General features: G+C 36.9%; 1 protein-coding gene across 1 annotated transcript in view; it reads right to left on the bottom strand.

Annotated features, from left to right (window-relative positions):
- Positions 1-19455, bottom strand: part of RNF13 (ring finger protein 13) — a 127536-nt gene that overhangs the window by 85335 nt on the left and 22746 nt on the right. The window contains exon 4 of the mRNA XM_001363858.4: positions 9914-10039. Coding sequence (XP_001363895.1) covers positions 9914-10039 — 126 coding nt within the window. The remainder of the gene's footprint in view (positions 1-9913; positions 10040-19455) is intronic.

The following is a 19455-nucleotide window of genomic DNA, read 5'->3' on the forward strand; positions in this document are numbered from 1 at the left end:
AAGAGGCACTTCACACTGGAACACCAAAAAAAAAAAAAAACCATACTCCCTCTCTACAGAAAACTAGTTGTTAACATTGGAGTAATTTCTGATCAGGTGCCTTATTATATGTTATTTCCCTTAATGTGCTCTACCATACAGTCAAACTGGCCTTTGTGCTAATCCTTACACATTAACAGAATTTCTGTCTCCCAGAGCTATGCCCTAACAAGTTCACTACACCAGGAATATAATTCGCACCTCTGGTTTATTGGATTTGTAGGTTCCTTAAAAGATAAGCTCAAGGGCCACCTCCTCTATAAGGCCTTTCCCAATTACTTCAGTTTAGTGTAACCTTGTGAAATAAGTTACTGATTCAGCAAAATGGGAAATCAACAGAATCTAAAACAACCTATAAGCCACAACAGCTAGTAAAGAACTCACTCTTTGTACCAAGCAGAAACATAGCAATATACTTTAGGCCATAAACTTGGTTTGGTAGGGCATTAAAAAAAAATATATCATTGCTGCCAATAACTATCTTGGTCTTGACTACCAGTTTAAAAGGACTCCAGTGGTCTAAAAACATGGAGCATGCTCAGTTAGTTTGCTTAAATAAGGTTTATTAAAAGGTACAAAAGAAAATTAATACTCTCTAGATGGTCCAAACCCAGGATTTCTTAACTATTTTTATGTCATGGACCACTTCTCAGAATGATATTTTTAAAGGCACTAAATGACACACAACATAAACAAATTATACTGAAATGGTTATCAAAATAATTTTTTTGTTATAAGAATCTCTACTTCTACTAATTATTAGCAGCTCCACACATCACCAGTGTTTTCCCATTCCCACCCATCCCCAACCCTGGTCATAAACTGAAGAATACAAGTTAGCTCCAGGAGTTTGCCCCACATGGACCTGAGTTTTTTGTTAAAGCTAAATAACATCTTTTGAGAGGAATCACTTGGAGTTTGTGGCTAAGTACTCTTCTAGATCAAAGATTATACACAAAGCTTGGTTTGAGTTCAACATGGTTTAGGTATTATTTACTCTGCAGAGGAATATCTCTAACCTCAGGTCAAGTACTAAGCATATTTCTCAGGTTTGGGTGTTATGTATAGACCCATGGAAGATGTTATGACTCTTGGGCCTGGACCTACTTTCATAAACAATGGTATAGTAAAAGGATAAAACAATGAAATGCCCTGCATGCTGGACTGGTATTCCCAAAAAGTGAAATCAAGAGGAAGGATCTCCCCAACATAATAAAGAATTCTAGAAGGAATACATAGAAAGGAGATGACCCGGGATAAGGCAACATGAATAGGTTGTGATTTGCACCACTGCAGAAAATATCCATGTTTAATGAGTTCTTAAATCTATCTGAATATTATAATACTGAAGTATATACAAAGTTTTATGTCCTTGAAGATATATTTGAACATATAGTTTTCTAATCTATTCCATTTTGAAATATTTGGACTTTTACGTTAAAAAAAAACCTTACCTTTTATAACATTGGAAATCAGACAATACGTAGGTAGATGTAATGTATATTATACAAATATGTGACTGCTTAAGTATGATTTTATAAAAATCACTTTATATATTAGGAAATATGATGACAAAAGTTCTAACACATATATCCAGCTCCTTGGATAAAATTTCTGTCAAGTATTTCTGAGAGAAGGGGGCAGTCAGGTGGCTCAGTAAATTGAAAGCCAGGCCCAGAGACAGGAGGTCCTGGGTTCAAAGACCCTTCCTAGCTATGTGACCCTGGACAAGTCACTTAACCCCCATTGCCTAGCAACTTATCACTCTTGTGGCATGGAACCAATACATAGTATTAATTCTAAGATGGAAGATAAGGGTTTAAAAAAAAAGTATTTATGAGAGAAGATAGAAACAAAAATCACACATGATGAAAAAGAACAGATGAGTTGCTATCTGACGTTGGAAGGAATATCCTCAATAATAAGATCATAGACTAATATATTAGAGTATTTAAGTATAGATGTGTTTCTTCTTGTCTCTATTTTAGTTACCCAAAGTTGTAAAAGGAATTAATTCATAGTCACTCAAAGATATGATATACTTTGCAGAGTCAGAACTACAATTTTAAAACATTTAGGTAGAGATGAAAGGATAATAGACTAAGTTGCATGCTGAAAGCTAAGATAATGAAATAAAGGATGCTCTACTCCTCTGAAGCCTCCATACACATGCACATGTGCACACACACACACACACATGCCTCAAAACAAAGGAAAAGCAAGAGGAACACCTCTCACTGGAGTAAGAAAGTGAGGCAACAAGGGAGCAAGGAAGAGACCGTTTGGCGAGGCAGCAGGGCATCTGCAAGAACTGGCAGAATTCGGCCAGCTCAACATGCTTTGCCTCTGCCCAAACTACTCAACAAGGTATAGAAAGCAGAGAGCAGGAAACCTACAAACTTTCACATGGCTGCAAAGTACCGAAGGTAAAAAGCCATCAGCAACGGGGACTTGAAACTATAGGAGCCAAATCATTCTCAAGAGACAGAAAAGTGCCTGAGGCAACAGTGGGGAAGAGTGGAAGACCAGGAACTTCAGGAACTTACTCACTGGTATGTGATGGCAGGGCACCTAAAGCAATAAGGGAGCAGCCTGGAGGACCTGAAACTTCAGGAACTCCTCACTCCCAAGAGGCAGTAGACCATGTAAAAACCCAATGGAATTGTGCATTGGCTATGGGACGGGGGTGGAGGAAGGGGAGGGAAAGAACATGAATCATGTAACTTTGGGAAAATGTTCTTAATTAATTTAAAAAAAAAAGTGCCTACCAGCCAAGTGGCAGTAGAACATCTAATGCAAGAAGGGAACAAAGTGGCAGACCAACTGAACTGTAGGAAACTACTCATTCCCATATGGCAGCAGAGTGCCTGAAGCAGCAGAGTCCAAGAGCAGGGTACCTGCTCAGCACAAGTCAGTTGGTAGGAGCAGAGAAGCAGCAGAGCAAGGACCAGCCCAGCCCATGAAAAAAAGGGGGAACTGGTAGCTGAATCTAGCTGTACAAAACTACTATAAGCCTCCCTAAAGCAAGCCAGAAGAGCTTACTTTCTCAACAGATACACCATGGGAAACAAAGGCAACTGGGCCTATGCCAAGTACCACAGAAGAACCTCAATAGACAGATACGGTAAAAGGGGAAAAATATAAACTAGAAAAATGAGGAAAAGGCCAGGTATTGCTATTAACACATTTATTGGATAAATTCTCTTAAAATAGTTTCTTTCAAAAATAAAAAGAAAATGTATCATGTATGAAGCTACCAAAATAGGAAAATATTCAGTAGTTAAAAGCAAATATTAACAAATATTAAAATGTTTTCCAAATTCCAAAAAGTGTGAAAGCTTCAACAATCCTGAAAAGAATCAATTAAATTAACATATGGACCAACAGGCATATGGAATATGAAAAAGGAAAACCCATCCACATTTATGAACCATATTACATGTGTCAGTTAAATTAACTTACATTTTTAACCAAGCAGCAGCTGGTATTTTTAAGAATTTGAGAGACAGAAATAAAAACCTAAATCTTTTTATAAGTATGTGAAATATTTTAAGTTTATAAAATTTAACTTTGCCAAACATATGGTATCAGAGGGAAGTAACAGAATTAAAGAGAAGACAAAGTAAGATAACTTGTAGAGGAATGAGGGTGAGTGGGTGGGATGTACCCTCAAAGATTTTTTGTTTGTTTGTTTTTTAAACCCTTACTTTCCATCTTAGAATCAATACTATGTATTGGCTTCAAGGCAGAAGAGTTCTAAGGGCTAGGCAATGAGGGTTAAGTGACTTGCCCAGGGTCACACAGCTAAGAAGTGTCTGAGGCCAAATTTAAACCCAGGACCTTCCATCTCTAGGCCTGGCTCTCAATCCACTGAGCTACCCAGCTGCCCCCACCTCAGCAAAGATTAAGTAAACAGCTTGTCTAGATCAAAGTCATCTACTTCCCTGAAGAAAGATCTTACTGCCTCTATGTCACAGCATAAATAATTCTCTTCTCAAAACAACCAGCTCATCAATAGTTCATAACTTTTGTCTTCAGTGTTTTTAATTTATACTAGGAGATTCTAGAAACTATAGACTGATACATTTCATTTAACACTGGTGAGAAGGCAAAATCAATCTAAAGAAATTCTATATAATGAAAATGGAATCTTTAAAAATAACTCTAAAACTAAGTCTATAAGTTGCAGAGAAGCTGCTAAACTAGCACTGGTACAGCACTTCCTTATTCAAAAGTTGTTGCTATCAGTGAAATCATAGGCCCACACTCAGATCAAAGACATATGCAGAGATTTGGTCTTATCAAGGAGACCTGCCTTTATATCTCACATCAGTGGGAAGAAAGAAATATTGGGGAAAGGTATGAAGGATCACTTTAACATAGACAAACAGAATCCACCACAGAAATGTCAACACAAATTGTTGAAAGAAATCTCGGATGATAAACTTCTATCATTTTTTAAGGTCCCATAACAGAATCACAAATCTTAAAACTGTAGAGATGGTCTCATCCATCTTATAGGTGAGAAAACTGGTACACAAAAGCAATGGTGGCATTACTGAGGTCTTACAAACATTTAAGTGGCACACATGAGACAAATCTAACCCTTCTGACTCCAAATCCAGTGCTCTTTCTATAACTTGATATTATAAAAAGGTTCCAACAAAGTTACATACTTCCTGGAGACAGGGGATATTATTAGGTAGTAGGGTGGTTCGGACTCTCTGGCTTCTTGTTGGCGACCACGGTGGTGGAAAGTGGGGGTTTTTGAACAGGCTGATTCCCTTGGGCATGTGTTTTTTTAAATTCTGTTACCTTTTTATTCCTTTACTTCTAATGATCATTAATAAACCTCTTAAAATATAACATTTTTATTATTTGACATTAATTTTAATTTTTACAGTCACTATCTACTCCTTCACCATTTGGCATTAAAAGGTGGCCCTTTTTTTGCCAAAATTACTCTATATGCAGAAGTAATCCCATTCCATCTTCTCTTCCCCAGCAGACTGCCCATGCTATCATTCGTACTCTCACTAATATTCAACAGTTCCCTATCTCTACTACCTACAAACACGTTCATGTCTCCCCTATCATCAAAACTCTCTCGTTCTTCCACTCCAACCAGTTACTAATCTATGTTTCTCTCTTCTGTAGTTAAATTCCTTAATAAGCCAATCAACAATAGGTGTATCCATTTCCTTTCCTCTCACTTTCTCTTCTGACTCTTTATCGCCAGGCTCCTAACTTCATCATTCAAATGAAACTCTCCAAAGTTACTAATCATCAAATGGCCTTTTCTTGCACCTTATTCTTCCTGGAAATCTCTATAGCACCCTGTTTCTCCCTATTACATTCTCCTCTCCAGGTCTTCCTGTTGTTGCTCTCTCCTGGCTCTCTTCTTACTTATATGACAGCCCCTTCTCATTTTCTTTAGATCTTCATCCGCATACTAACCCTGGGCAAGATATCTTCCAAGACTGTTCTGGGCCATCTTCTCCTATACTTTTTTGCACTTGGTGATTATGATCAGATACATGGTTTCAATTGTCATGTCGACACAGATAATTCAAACATGCTTATTGAGTCCTCATTCTCCAATCTCACATCTCTAACTGCCTATTAGATATCTTCATTCACAAAGTTCCTTGTAGCAATAAAATCATAGGCCCAGTCCTTAACTCTATCCCATTAGCACAGAGATTCATATCTTTCTCCTTCACACTGTTCTCAGATATAAAGGCAGTACACCTTCTTGTCAATACTAAACCTTCTACATATGTCTTTGATCTCGGTCTGGGCCTACTATTTCACTGGTATTAAAGAATTCTTGAATATGGAAAGTCTGTATCAGTGTTAGTTTAGTAGATTCTCTGCAACTTATAGCCTTAGTTTGGAATTATTTTCAAATGGACTCAAACCCTTCCCTCTCCTTGTACAAGAATGAGAACCATCTCCCCATGCCTAGACTACTGCAATAATATACAACTGGTAGGTCTGTCTAACACAAGTCTCTGAACTCAGTCCATCTTCCATTCAGCCTAAAATACAAATATGACCATTTTACTTCCACTCTCGAACTTTAAGATTAAACACAAAACTGTCTGGTGATCAGAGGCCTTCATAATCTGTCTCCTCTGCCACCAGTCTTCTTACACCTTAGTATACTTCACCACATGCACTTTGATCCAGTAATTCTGGCCTCCTGTTCACACAGTTCCTGTAGAGCTCTGCTCTAGGCATTTTCCCTGCTGTCCCCCGTTTTTGGAATCCTCTCCTTCCTCATCTATAACTCAGTTTTCTTGGCTTATAATCCCAACTGAAATATCACATTCTACAGGGAATCTTTCCCAATTCCTCTCAATTCCTTCCTTCCTCCTGCTATTCCCCACTTATCCCATATCTAGCTTGTTTGTACATATTTGTTTGTATGTTGTCTTCCCCTTTACGAACAGGAACTATCATTTGCCTTCCTTTGTACTCCCTCATACTTAGCACAGCACCTGGCATATAACATGTGCTTAAGAAATGCTTACTGACTTTGCAAACAGATAAGTGGTAAAAGTATATAAGCCAATAGTTTTCAAATGAACCATAAACAACCTTATGAAAGAATGCTCCAAAAGATTAATGAGAGAATGCTTCACCTCAGTCAGCAGACTGACAAATAACCTTCTATCCCTTCATTTGAATATAAGCTTCTGGAAAATAGGACCTTGGTGGTATAAGGATATTAGAAATTGGGTCTTGTTATATTAGTTTAGAGATAAGAAATAGAGAAGCTAGGTTGAGAAAGAAGTGAAGTTTGAAGCAGATCTAGGATAGTGTCAATTTCAAATTTTGACAGTTGTAACAGTTTTTCTCCAGCAGTTGATCTCTGGCAGTTGGCAGTCAAATATAAAGAGACTCTTCCTCTGAGGGCATTGAAGAGGTAATATTTTTGCGTTCTTTCTCTCTCCCTCTCCCTCTCCCTCTCCCTCTCCCTCCCTCCCTCCCTCCCTCTCTCCCTCCCCCCCTCCCCCTCCCTCTCTCCCTCCCTCTCTCTCTCTCTCTCATAAAGACCTGAAGGAAACACTATTGACTATCCATTACTGTCTTTATAGACTATTTTAACTTTGAGAAGACAAAAGAAAGACCTGGTCTTTGGTTTGAACTCTGAGTCTGCCAAGGCTCAGACTCTTAACTTGATTCTTTTTGAGACTCAATCAGCTTGCCTTTTTATTCTATAACTTGGAGGTGAAGTTAAGAATTTTAAGGATAATAGTGTATTTTACTGTAGAATAGGGAAAATTTGAGTTAGTCAGATCAGGAAGAATCAGTGTAGCCTGTGGAACAGGAGAAGCAACTCCTTATGGAACCAGGGAATTTTATTTGGGTGTAGTTAGAAACCCTTAGAGTTAGAAATCCTTTTATCCTTATATATTTCAATAAATATTTTATTTGGATAACCAGAGTCTCTTTAGCATCCTTGCACCTGGCCCTGAAGAGAAGTTCACTTATGAGCTTCACTGCACTGATATAAAATGAAAATACTTTGTGAGCACAGCAAGCAGAGTATCTGAAATCAGTTTATAAATCAATAATCAAATCCATTGGCTATATTAGTTTTTGCAGTTTCACCTTTTATTTTTACAGAGGCTAGCAGAATGCCTTGCTCTTAATTCTATGAGATGGTTCTATAACTTCATTGATGTGAATACTATTTCAAGTAATGTGGATCCAACTTGTCCATTGCCTGCTCATTCTTTTATCTATATTATCCCATTAAACTTGTCATTAGGAATTCACCCAATATTGTGTCACCTTTCCTCCTAATCACTTTAGAACCTAGGGACACCAAAGTAATAGACAGGCCATTCACCGGTTATATTTTGATCTTGACACATAATAAATTATCTTTTTTGATCATATACTTCTTTGATGAATTAATATAGAAATAAATGGAAAAAAAATTGTTGTGTTGATTAAGTACACAGCATCGTGCTCAGTGCTAAGGATACAAAGAGAAGTCAGGCAGTCCCTGCTCTCAAGGAATATATATTCTAATGGGAAAGACATATGGGAAGTTTCAAGTGTGAGTCAATGGAGAAGAGAAGTCTCATGGTTCTTAAGGTGCAGTGACAAAGCAGATAACAATGCCTTTTCTTTCAGGCAATTTCTCCTGGAAAGGTCATATTGCTGTCTGATGATGAGTCCTATGACAGTGACAAGGACTTGGATGACAAAAACTTTGTTTTCTGGGTCTTTAGGAGTTGTGCCCATAGCATCTACTGGAGCAGTTGCCAGATTGCATCTTCATAGGGATTGCTTTCCAAGATGATGGCTATGATAAGCACTGAGCTAGAAGCACTTGACAATAAATAGTTCATTTAACATGACAATTCTATAGACATTATTCCTTTAAAAAAATTATTTTTCCACAAATGCATACAAAAACAAATTTTAAAAACTTTTCATTTTTGAGTCCCAAATTCTCTCCCTCTGCTTTCTCTCCTTAAAAAGGCAAGCAATTTGATATATGTTATACATGTGTAGTTATGAAAAACATATTTCTAAATCAGTCATTTTGTGAATGAAAACACAAACCCAAAATAAAAGTTTAAAAAAGCATGTTCTGATCTGCATTCAGACTCCATTCTTTCTCTGGAGATGCACAGTATTTTTCATTATAAGTCCTTCAGAACTCTTAGATTACTGTATTGCTAAGTGTAGATATTATTTCTGCCGTGTTTTATATACTAAAAACAAAGATATAAAATCCATGTATAGCTATGATAAAACTATTTGTATAATAGAAGTGAAATAATGATAGGCCATGGGAAATTTCTGAAAGACTGTTCTATCTATTACTTACATGTATGCAAGCCTGCATGTATAGTTATGCAGGATTTAGTCAATGATATGTTAAATTTTTCCTTTAAAGTTTCAAAGACACAGATGTGTCTAGAATATATAGTTTTATTTTTATACACTACTGCTTTATATAAATAAATTAAAAAGAAGTAGTAGACCTGAAGGCTATTTCATATGAGCCAAACTAACTAGTTATTACCCTAACACTTTTCCTGAACCACATCTATCAATGCAATTTTAAAAGAAAGGTGTCTGTGGCTTTTATAAGGCAAATATTTGAATCTCCTCTTTGAAAACGTAAGAGAAAGACATGTAATACAAAGGTTCATCATAATATTCTGTAAAGTTTTTTGGCATTGAACTAGTCCAGGGGAGAGAGGATTATGTTGAAATGGTAGCATACTTGTCTCATAAAGCAATGATAACTGCACAACCAAATTCATGTGGAGATTCCTGTTACACATTGTTTTACAACCTGAAGTAATACTTAAAAACAGCACTGGAAGCCTGACCAATTCAAGGCCAATCAAAATGGCAGAGAATAGAGCCAGCCTACCTACTATATAAGTCATTGAGCAAACAAACAAAAATGAGAAAGAAATCACACATGTTATTTGCCCCTGCTCCCATGTAAAATTCAAAATTTACAACTAAGAGTTGGAGGTAGTTCCCAGGTCTACTTAAGACAAGACAAGAGTCTAAGTTAGCATGAACAATAACCTAAAGTTGTTCTTTTAAAAAGACAAAAAATTAGGGCAGCTGGGTAGCTCAGTGGATTGAAAGCCAGGTCTAGAAATGGGAGGTCCTAGGTTCAAATCTGGCCTCAGACACTTCTCAGCTGTGTGACCCTGGGCAAGTCACTTAACCCCATTGCCTAGCCCTTAGAATTCTTCTACCTTGGAACCAGTACACAGTATTGATTCCAAGATGGAACATGAAAGGTAATCAATCAACAAACAGATGGATAAACATGCATATACTTAGATAAACAAATGAAAATACAAAAAAATTAAGCAAGTACCTTAATGTCAAAATTACAATCAAGTCTTCTAATTAACACAATGAAGGCACTGGAGGAGTTGTCTTTCAGTGGTGGAGGTGCTATGGGTTCACAGGCATTCTCTGGTTTTGAGTTTATCAGAAATCCCTAAAACAAAGAAAGATGTGATGAGTTGTTTAATAACCACACCTTAAAACTGTCCTCCTATTCCAAAATGAAAGGAACATTTTTAATATTGCTTTTATATTATTGATCATAAACCAAGTGAACACTTTTATATAATTCTTTAGACAAGAAAATACAATTTTTAGAAAGCAGTAGACTTAGAAATCCAAAGAAAACATATGATTTATCACTTGTTTATATGGGTATATGATTTGGGGTTTTGGTTTTTAAAGATCACTCTATTACAAAAATGAATAATCTGTAAACAGAATTTGAGTATAGCCCAGTAAAGCTGCTTGTCAGCTCTGGGAGTAGGAAATGAAAAGGGGAGGGAGACAAGAAGAATCATGTAACCACAGAATAAAATTTTTAAATAAAATTTAAAATCAGCCATATATAAAAAAAGCATTAGACTCATGTTATTAATACTGTAAGACATCAATAATAATAATAGAATATTAACCATCATATTAGAAATGATATAATATTGTATTTTTGAATTGATTAAAAATATGAATCTGGCCATTAGACTCATATTTTTAATTATAAAAGAATATTGTAGCACCTCAATAGATGAAGTTTCTGTTGAAGGAATAAAAACTTCAGATCTGTGTAAATATTTAGGGAAGCTAAAACCCATGAGAAGGAACTGGGTTCATTGGGATCTGATGAGATCTGATCTAATGAGATCATATGGAAAAAACCTTGGCTTATCCAAATATTGCTTGATTCTTTGAAGATTTATAGCAACTATAGGCTCCCCAGAGTATTATGTCCAAGAAAGGTCATGACATAGATAAGTAGTATGATAGTTAAACTGGTACTGAATTTGGGACTTTGTATCAAATGTTTTAAACACTTGTTCCCAAACACTATTGAATATTTCTTAACCTTGTATCATGTTAATGATATGCAAATTATCTGTTAAAAAATAATAAGACACACTATTAAACATCTAAAGGAGATCATCTCAAGCTGGGCATGGTGACACCTCTAGCTTTAATTTACCACAATTAAAGTTTGGATCTCCAGCACAAAATTAAAGCCCAGAAATTTCTTTGTTTTTAACAAAAGAAATAAATAAGAAGACAAGAAAATGTATTTGATTTTTTAAATAGTAACTGACAATTACATGGCACTTTAAACTTTCTGAAGTACTTTACAGGACTTCAACTAAAGCTCAAAAAAAATATATTAGGTAGATATTATAAGTGTTATTATCTCCATTACATAAAGATGAAGAAACTTGAGGAATGGAAAGGTTAAATGACTTGCACATAACTAATACGGGGAAGAAGCAGAATCTGAACCAAGATTTTATCATACCAGGTATAACACTAACAGGAACACTATATCACATTGCCTCTTTTCTTAATTAACAACAAATACCTTTTTCTTGTGTATTGGAAAAGGCCATGAAAAGTACTGCAGATGTATGCTGAGACCAAAGAAATTAAAATGGATCTATTAGCCCTTCTAGGACTCAATAAAATCATCTAGTAAATTTAAAAATATATAAACAGAATAATCTTTTTTAAATTACTGAAGAAAATGGCATGGTAAAGTTAGCCACCACATTTAATATTCTGAGGGTGCTAACATTTATACAGTTTCAAAAAGTTGGTGCTGAGTAACAAAGGGTGAAGTATTTGGTGAAGGCAATAGAGAGTAGGGAAGATCAATCAGAATTCCAAAAACCAAGTGTTGCTGTTAGACTTTTCATAGACCATTTACTGCAACTACTTGGAAAAGAACCCACTCTACAAATGCCCAACAAGTGGTCATCCAGCTTTTGCTCAGAAATGTCAGAAGTGGGGACCCACCCCACCCCCCGACCCTGACTCAAGCATCTGTCCCATTTCTGACTAATACAGTCACTGTATCTTTCCCAACAGCAACCCTAAATGTGGCTCCTCACACTTTCCTGCCACAGCTCCTTCTGGGACCAAATAAGAAAAAACTTTCTTCCCTAAGAGCCTTCCAAACACCACAAGTTAAGCTCTTATGCACCCCAACTTGCCCAAGTTTGTTCTTCTCAGGCTAAACATCCCTGGTTCTTTCAAAAGGATCTTCCTATGAACTTATCTAGAGGTCTTTGACCATCCTGGCTATGCTCTGCTGGGGGCCTCCAACTTATCAAATGTCCTTCCCAAACTGGTACACATAACTAAACATAATGCCCTCAATCTAGTCTGAAAACAACAAAGGACAGTAATAACATGAGTCTTCAATCATAGACACTAAACTTTTTTAAATGCAGCCTCAAAGAATGGGGTTTTTTGCGTGTCACATCAAAGTGTCAATGTCCAATATATTACCAGCATCCTGTGTATTTTAAGATACATAACCTTATTTGATGATAACCTCTATCCTTATAGCTCTCTCTCTACTTCACTCTTATTAACTTGCCAATTCCATCCTACTTTAAAGCTCTAGTCACTCCACCCTTTCATGGTCTCAATTTTCTCTGGTCTCTCCTTCTGTCATAGACCTGACCATAATTTTTGACAAATGTATTACCCTTTCTCCCTTGAATCCTTCATACCTTATCACAGCAGTTAGTTGGACATAGGTAAAAAAAACTAATAATAATAATAATCCTTAGTCTAAGGAATTGGATTTGATAGTGCAGAATCAGGTATTAGGATAAGAATGAATTCAATTTTTTTTTTAAAAAGCATCCCATAATTAGCAGACAAGAAAGATAAGTGGAAATATCTGCTTAAATAACTTCCTCAGTTTATTGCTTTTTAAACTGAAATACCTCAGATCTATCTATCACTCCCTTCATTTTAGGAATCTACAATGTTATCTGACCAAGGACACAGACACAAGTGTCACAGCCATGATTCAAACACAAATTATTCGGAGTCTTGCTAGAGGTGTAATTTTTTCTTTTCAAATGTTGTTACATTGTCATAATATTTTTGGATAAGTTTAATTTTATTAGCTTAGCATCACAGTTATTTTTTTTTTAAACTCTTACCTTCCGTCTTGGAGTCAATACTGTGTATTGGCTCCAAGGCAGAAGAGTGGTAAGGGCTAGGCAATGGGGGACAAGTGACTTGCCCAGGGTCACACAGCTGGGAAGTGGCTGAGGCCAGATTTGAACCTAGGACCTCCTAGTCTCTAGGTCTGGCTCTCAATCCACTGAGCTACCCAGCTGCCCCCTCAGTTATTCTTTTTAACTGGTTTTGGAAAAGTTTTTGCATTTGCACTTTGAATTTTTGGATTGTTTATTGCTTTCTTTTATAGTCTACATTTTGCATTTGTATTTTGAATTTTATTACTGGTTTCTTTTTGCAAATGTTTGCATTTTGATTTTTATCTATGTAACTGTTTATTGTAATTCCCTTTCCTTTCTCTCCCTGGTTGAAACCCCTAATGTAAGGTAGTGGTAAGAAGTAGGATATAGATAGAAGAGGTTTGCAGTAAAGGGGGATTTATGTTTTATTGGTGAGCAAATGCCAAATCTTTTTTCCCAAAACTTCTGACTTTGCTCAGAGGGCAGAATGTTAAAGGGGAAACAAAGGGATAGAAATAAATTAAGTATAGTGAGAGGCTGGTTTGCAGGGGTTAGTCTGACCACATGCTAGCAATTCTAAGACAGGAGATTCTAGAGTCTGGAAGGAAGATTTGAAGGAGCACCAACCAACTGAAGCTGCTTCCTATCTTGGAGTTGAGAGGAGAGAGAAGGGAGCCAAGCTCTGCTGATTCTGAATACCAAGTCTACCAGTGAGAGAAGGGAAGCTTTTGGACGTTCATGGGAGTACCTTTCTTCACAAGATGAAAGGCATCTAAGAAAATTTTGTGTAATATCAAAACCTGATAGAGAACCTTGTTGTCAAGAGACAGTAGGTATGTGAGGCCTCAGGCCAACCTCGGACCCTGGCCCAGTTGGGTTTTGAATTCAGCCATCTAGAAGTTCATCCATTTCATCTTGGAGAATTGTTATCTCTTGAGAAACCAACCAGGAAGGATTTTATAGAGTCAGGTAGATGTAGAGAGGGCTTAGGAAATTAGCCAAAGACAGGAAGGGCTTAGGGAGCCTCAAGAAAATGAAAGCTTCCCCATGCAGGGAACTTAGAGGGAGAGGGAAGTGAGAAACCAGAGTGGTCAGGGAAACCTCATTCCTTAATCCTCCCTTCCTACCAATTTTGTTTTATTAATAAAATCTATTGCCATTTATACCAACAACTGCTTGGAGGTCTAGTTTGTGTACTGGCCTCAGTAGGTAAGGCCCATCAGCCTTACTTCACTGAGGGGAACTGAGGTATCCCATACACCTCAGTGTACCCTATTATTTCAATCTACAAGTGGCCTTCTTTCTACACTATGACAGCAACATGGATTCCCTCAAGCTACTATGAAGTCATGTCAAACAGCAATTTATTAAATTAACAAAATATATCGAACCTTTTTTATTTCAAGGTTTGGTTATTATTAGGATGTATTTATTAATCAAATACTCTAGCTGACTCTCAACAATGCAATGATCTGAGATAATCCTGAAAGACCTATGACAAGGAATGCTATCTCCAGATAAAGAACTATTGAAGTCATCTTTCACATTAGTGTATTTATGGTTTTATTTTGTGGTTTTGATTATGTATGGATTTCCTCTTAAAACAATGACCAATATGGAAGTGTATTTTGCATGACAAAAATAAAAATGTTTTAAATGAATTAAAAATATCCTAGCTGAATTATCTAATATATAAATGAATCACCAACTTAAAACATAATAAAACACATACCAAAACTTATAATGAAGATGATATGTTTATTATTTGAAAACTAAAATTATATGTCATGGTTTTGCATTGTTTTAGAAACTCTAGAAAGACTTGCTAAATCTTACAAAGTTTGGACAAGAAACTGAAGATGTGAGTGCAGGAGTTACAGTAAATGCTGCTGATTGAAGCAAGCATTTCAAAGTAGAAAAGAGAAATGGTTAAGAAGACAGTGAAAATATATCTTGTATTACTGGTTCACATTACAAAACATTGGAAAGATGAACTCTTGGCTATAGTTCAGGGATACTCTTAAACTGGGATGGTAAAGGGGGCAGAGTCAAGATGGCTGCCTAGAAGGAGCAGAAGTTCAGACCTCTGAATACCCGTCGGAACCGATCACAAACTGAATGCTCCCAGGGGACTGAAAATCAAACTTAACAACAATACAGAGCCAAGGAACCCTCCTGCTGGACTTAATTCAAAAGATACACCCCTCGAAAACCCGGAATCCAAGAACACTCGGGTTTAAGGGGAAGACAGAGGGAAGGTCCCAGGACCCATCCCCCCTCCCACCCAGAGCGCTGAGTTTCCAGTGGCAGCGGGAACTTCAGGGCAGGCAAAGGTGCTGGTCTGAAGGTCATACCTTGTGAGCAGGGCTGTGCCAAGTTCAGAGCATCCAACCCAAACGGCGGGGAAGGAGCTAGAGAGGGAGCATAGACCTGGCAGCCTGACCAGAAATGTGGAGAAACTCCATATTTGCTCCAGCCTTCCATGAAGTTTTGGACTCAAAGCACACCCAGCCCAACTAAGCTGAACTTAATCCTATAAAAAGTTTCCAGAACTCAGGGAAGCCCAGGCTCCACACCCATCCTCATTGACTGCTGGACTTAAATCCAATCAAAAACCTCTAGAAGACAGGGAAGCTCAAACCCCAACAACCCCCCACCAGAGACTACACCAAGAGATCTCCTGGTAAAGCACCAAGAGGGGAGACTGACAGAAGCCTCCAAAACCAAAAAACAATGAGTGGAGAAAGAACACAGACAAATACGGGGAGTAAAGAAGGGGGGAATTTGAGCAAACAACAGAAAAAGAATAAAGAAACCACAATAGACTAAATCAAACTAAAAAGTTTTTGTACAAACAAAACTAATGTAACTAAAATTAGAAGGGAAGCAATAAACTAGGAAACAATCTTCATAAAAACCTCTGACAAAGGTTTAATTACTCAAATTTACAAAGAGCTAAATCAATTGTACAAAAAATCAAGCCACTCTCCAATTGATAAATGGGCAAGGGACATAAACAGGCAATTTTCAGATAAAGAAATCAAAACTATTAATAAGCACATGAAAAAGTGTTCTAAATCTCTTATAATCAGAGAGATGCAAATCAAAACAACTCTGAGGTATCACCTCACACATAGCAGATTGGCTAACATGACAGCAAAGGAAAGTAATGAATGCTGGAAGGGATGTGGCAAAGTAGGGAGATTAATTCATTGCTGGTGGGGTTGTGAATTGATCCAACCATTCTGGAGGGCAATTTGGAACTATGTCCAAAGGGCGATAAAAGACTATCTTCCCTTTGATCCAGCCATAGCACTGCTGGGTTTGTACCCCAAAAGAGATAATAAGGAAAAAGACTTGTACAAGAACATTCATAGCTGCACTCTTTGTGGTGGCCAAAAATTGGAAAATGAGGGGATGCTCTTCAATTGGAGAATGGCTGAACAAATTGTGGTATATGTTGATGATGGAATACTATTGTGCTAAAAGGAATAATAAAGTGGAGGAATTCCATGGAGACTGGAACAACCTCCAGGAAGTGATGCAGAGTGAGAGGAGCAGAACCAGGAAAACATTGTACAGAGACTGATACACTGTGGTACAATCGAACGTAATGGACTTCTCCATTAGTGTCAATGCAATGTCCCTGAACAATCTGCAGGGAACTAGGAGAAAAAACACTATCCACAAGCAGAGGACAAACTGTGGGAATAAAAACTCCGAGGAAAAGCAACTGTATGACTACAGGGGATGAGAGGATATGATTGAGGAAAGACAAAATGAACACCCTAATACAAATACCAACATCAAGGAAATGGGTTCGAATCAAGAACACATGTGATACCCAGTGGAATTGCTCGTCGGCTATGGGAGAGGTGGGGGAGTGGGGGGAGAAAAAGAAAATGATCTTTGACTCCAATGAATAATGTTTGGAAATGACCAAATAAAATAATGTTTAAAAAAAAAATCATTGGTCTACCAGAAGACCATGACAAAAGAAAAAGCCTGGACATAATACTACAGGAAATTATCCAGGAAAATTGTCCCAATATCCTAGAACAAGAGGGTAAAGTGGAGATTGAAAGAATCCATAGATAACCTCCTGTACTTAATCCCCAACTGACAACACCCAGGAACGTTATAGCCAAATTCAAAAACTATCAGACCAAAGAAAAGATATTACATACTGCCAAGAAGAAGCCATTCAGATACCATGGAAACACAGTGAGGATAACACAGGATCTGGCTGCATCCACACTGAAGGACCGAAAGGCATGGAATATGATATTCCGGAAAGCAAGGAAACTAGGACTACAACCAAGAATCAAATACCCATCAAAACTGACTATATTCTTACAGGACAATGTATGATCATTCAACACAATAGAAGAATTCCAAGCATTCGTAATGAAAAGACCAGACCTGAACAGAAAATTTGATGTCCAAACACAGAACTCAAGAGAATCATCAAAAGGTAATTAAAAAAGAGGGGAAAAAGAAAAACAAATCAAAACAACAAAAAAAATTTTAAGAGGCTCAATAAGTTGAAATGTATGTATCCCTATAAGAAAAGAGATCATTGGTAACTCTTAAAAACTATTGTTATTACCTGGGCAGCAAAAAGAAGTACACTTAGAGAGAACAGTGACAAACTGTATAGGATGAAAGGACAAGACATGAATAGGTATATAGATATGTGCATGCATAAATACATATACGTGTGTGTGTATATATATATATATATATATATATACACACACAACCAGAGCAAAAAAAAAAAGAGGTTAATACTAAAAGCAATGGTCAAAGAAACAAATGGGGGTAAATTTATATGTCACAAAGAAACTCATGGTGGGGGGGGCACGGGGGAGGGGAGAATATCGATACAATGGAAGGGTAAAGAGGTTGGAGATAGGAAATACTCAACTCTTACGTGCTTTGAAACTGACCCAAAGAGGGGAGAACAATCCAATCCATTGGGGCAGAGAATAGATTTGAGCCCTATAGGGGAGTAGAAGGGTAAAAAAACAGTCTGGTGGGGAGGGAAGCAGTACATGGGAGGGAGAGGGTGGGGGGTGAATTTTAAAAAGACTACAGGGGAAAATAATGGGGGGGAATAAGAAAGGAGGGGGTAGAAAGGGAAGTAAAATAAGGGTAGGAAGGAGAGGGGCTGATTATAAACAAACATTGGTATAGAAGGAAATAATGAAAGAAGAAAAGGTAAGACCAGGAGAAGAAATCAAAATGCTGGGAAATACACAACTAGTAATCATAACTCTGAATGTGAATGGAATGAGCTCACCTTTAAAATGTAAGCGAATAGCAGAGTGGATTAGAATCCAAAACCCTACCATATGCTGTCTGCAAGAAACACACATGTGGAAGGTAGATACACATAGGGTGAATGTAAGAGAATGGAGCCAAATCTATTGGGCATCAACTGATAAAAAGAAGGCAGGAGTCACAATCATGTTATCTGACAAAGCCAAAGTAAAAATAAATATAGTTAAAAGAGATAGGGAAGGTAATTACATCCTGATAAAAGGAAGTATAGACAACGAGGAAATATCTGAACTCAATATGTATGCACCAAATGGCATAGCATCCAAATTTCCAAAGGAGAAACTAGAGGAGCTCAAGGATGAAATATATAAAAAAACTATACTAGTGGGTGATCTGAACCTTCCTCTATCCGAACTAGGTAAATCAAAACAAAAAATAAATAAGAAAGAGGTGAGAGAAGCAAATTAAATCTTAGAAAAATTAGAGTTAGACATGTGGAGAAAAAAAATAGGGACAAAAAGGAATACACCTTTTCAGCAGCACATGATACATTCACAAAAACTGACCATGTATTAGGGAACAAAAACATTGCAAACAAGTGCAAAAGGGAAGAAATAATAAATGCAACCTTCTCAGACCACAGTGCAATGAAAATAATAATTAGTAAGGGTACATGGAGAGATAAATCAAAAATTATTTGGAAATTAAACAATATGATTCTCCAAAACCAACTAGTTAAAGAACAAATCATAGAAACGATTAATAACTTCATTGAAGAAAATGACAATGGTGAGACATTCTTTCAAAACCTATGGGATGCAGCCAAAGCAGTACTCAGGGGGAAATTTATATCCTTGAGTTCATATATAAACAAATTAAGAGGGGCAGAGGTCAATGAATTGGGCATGCGAATTAAAAAACTAGAAAGTGAACAAATTGAAAATCCTCAGATGAAGACTAGAGATCCTAAAAATCAAAGGAGAAATCAATAAAATTGAAAGTCAAAGAACTATTGATTTAATAAATAAGACTAAAAGCTGGTACTTTGAAAAAACAAATAAAATAGATAAAGTACTAGTCAGTCTAATTT

The sequence above is a fragment of the Monodelphis domestica genome, chromosome 8 (genome assembly GCF_027887165.1).
Source record: "Monodelphis domestica isolate mMonDom1 chromosome 8, mMonDom1.pri, whole genome shotgun sequence".
Taxonomy (NCBI): Eukaryota; Metazoa; Chordata; class Mammalia; order Didelphimorphia; family Didelphidae; genus Monodelphis; species Monodelphis domestica.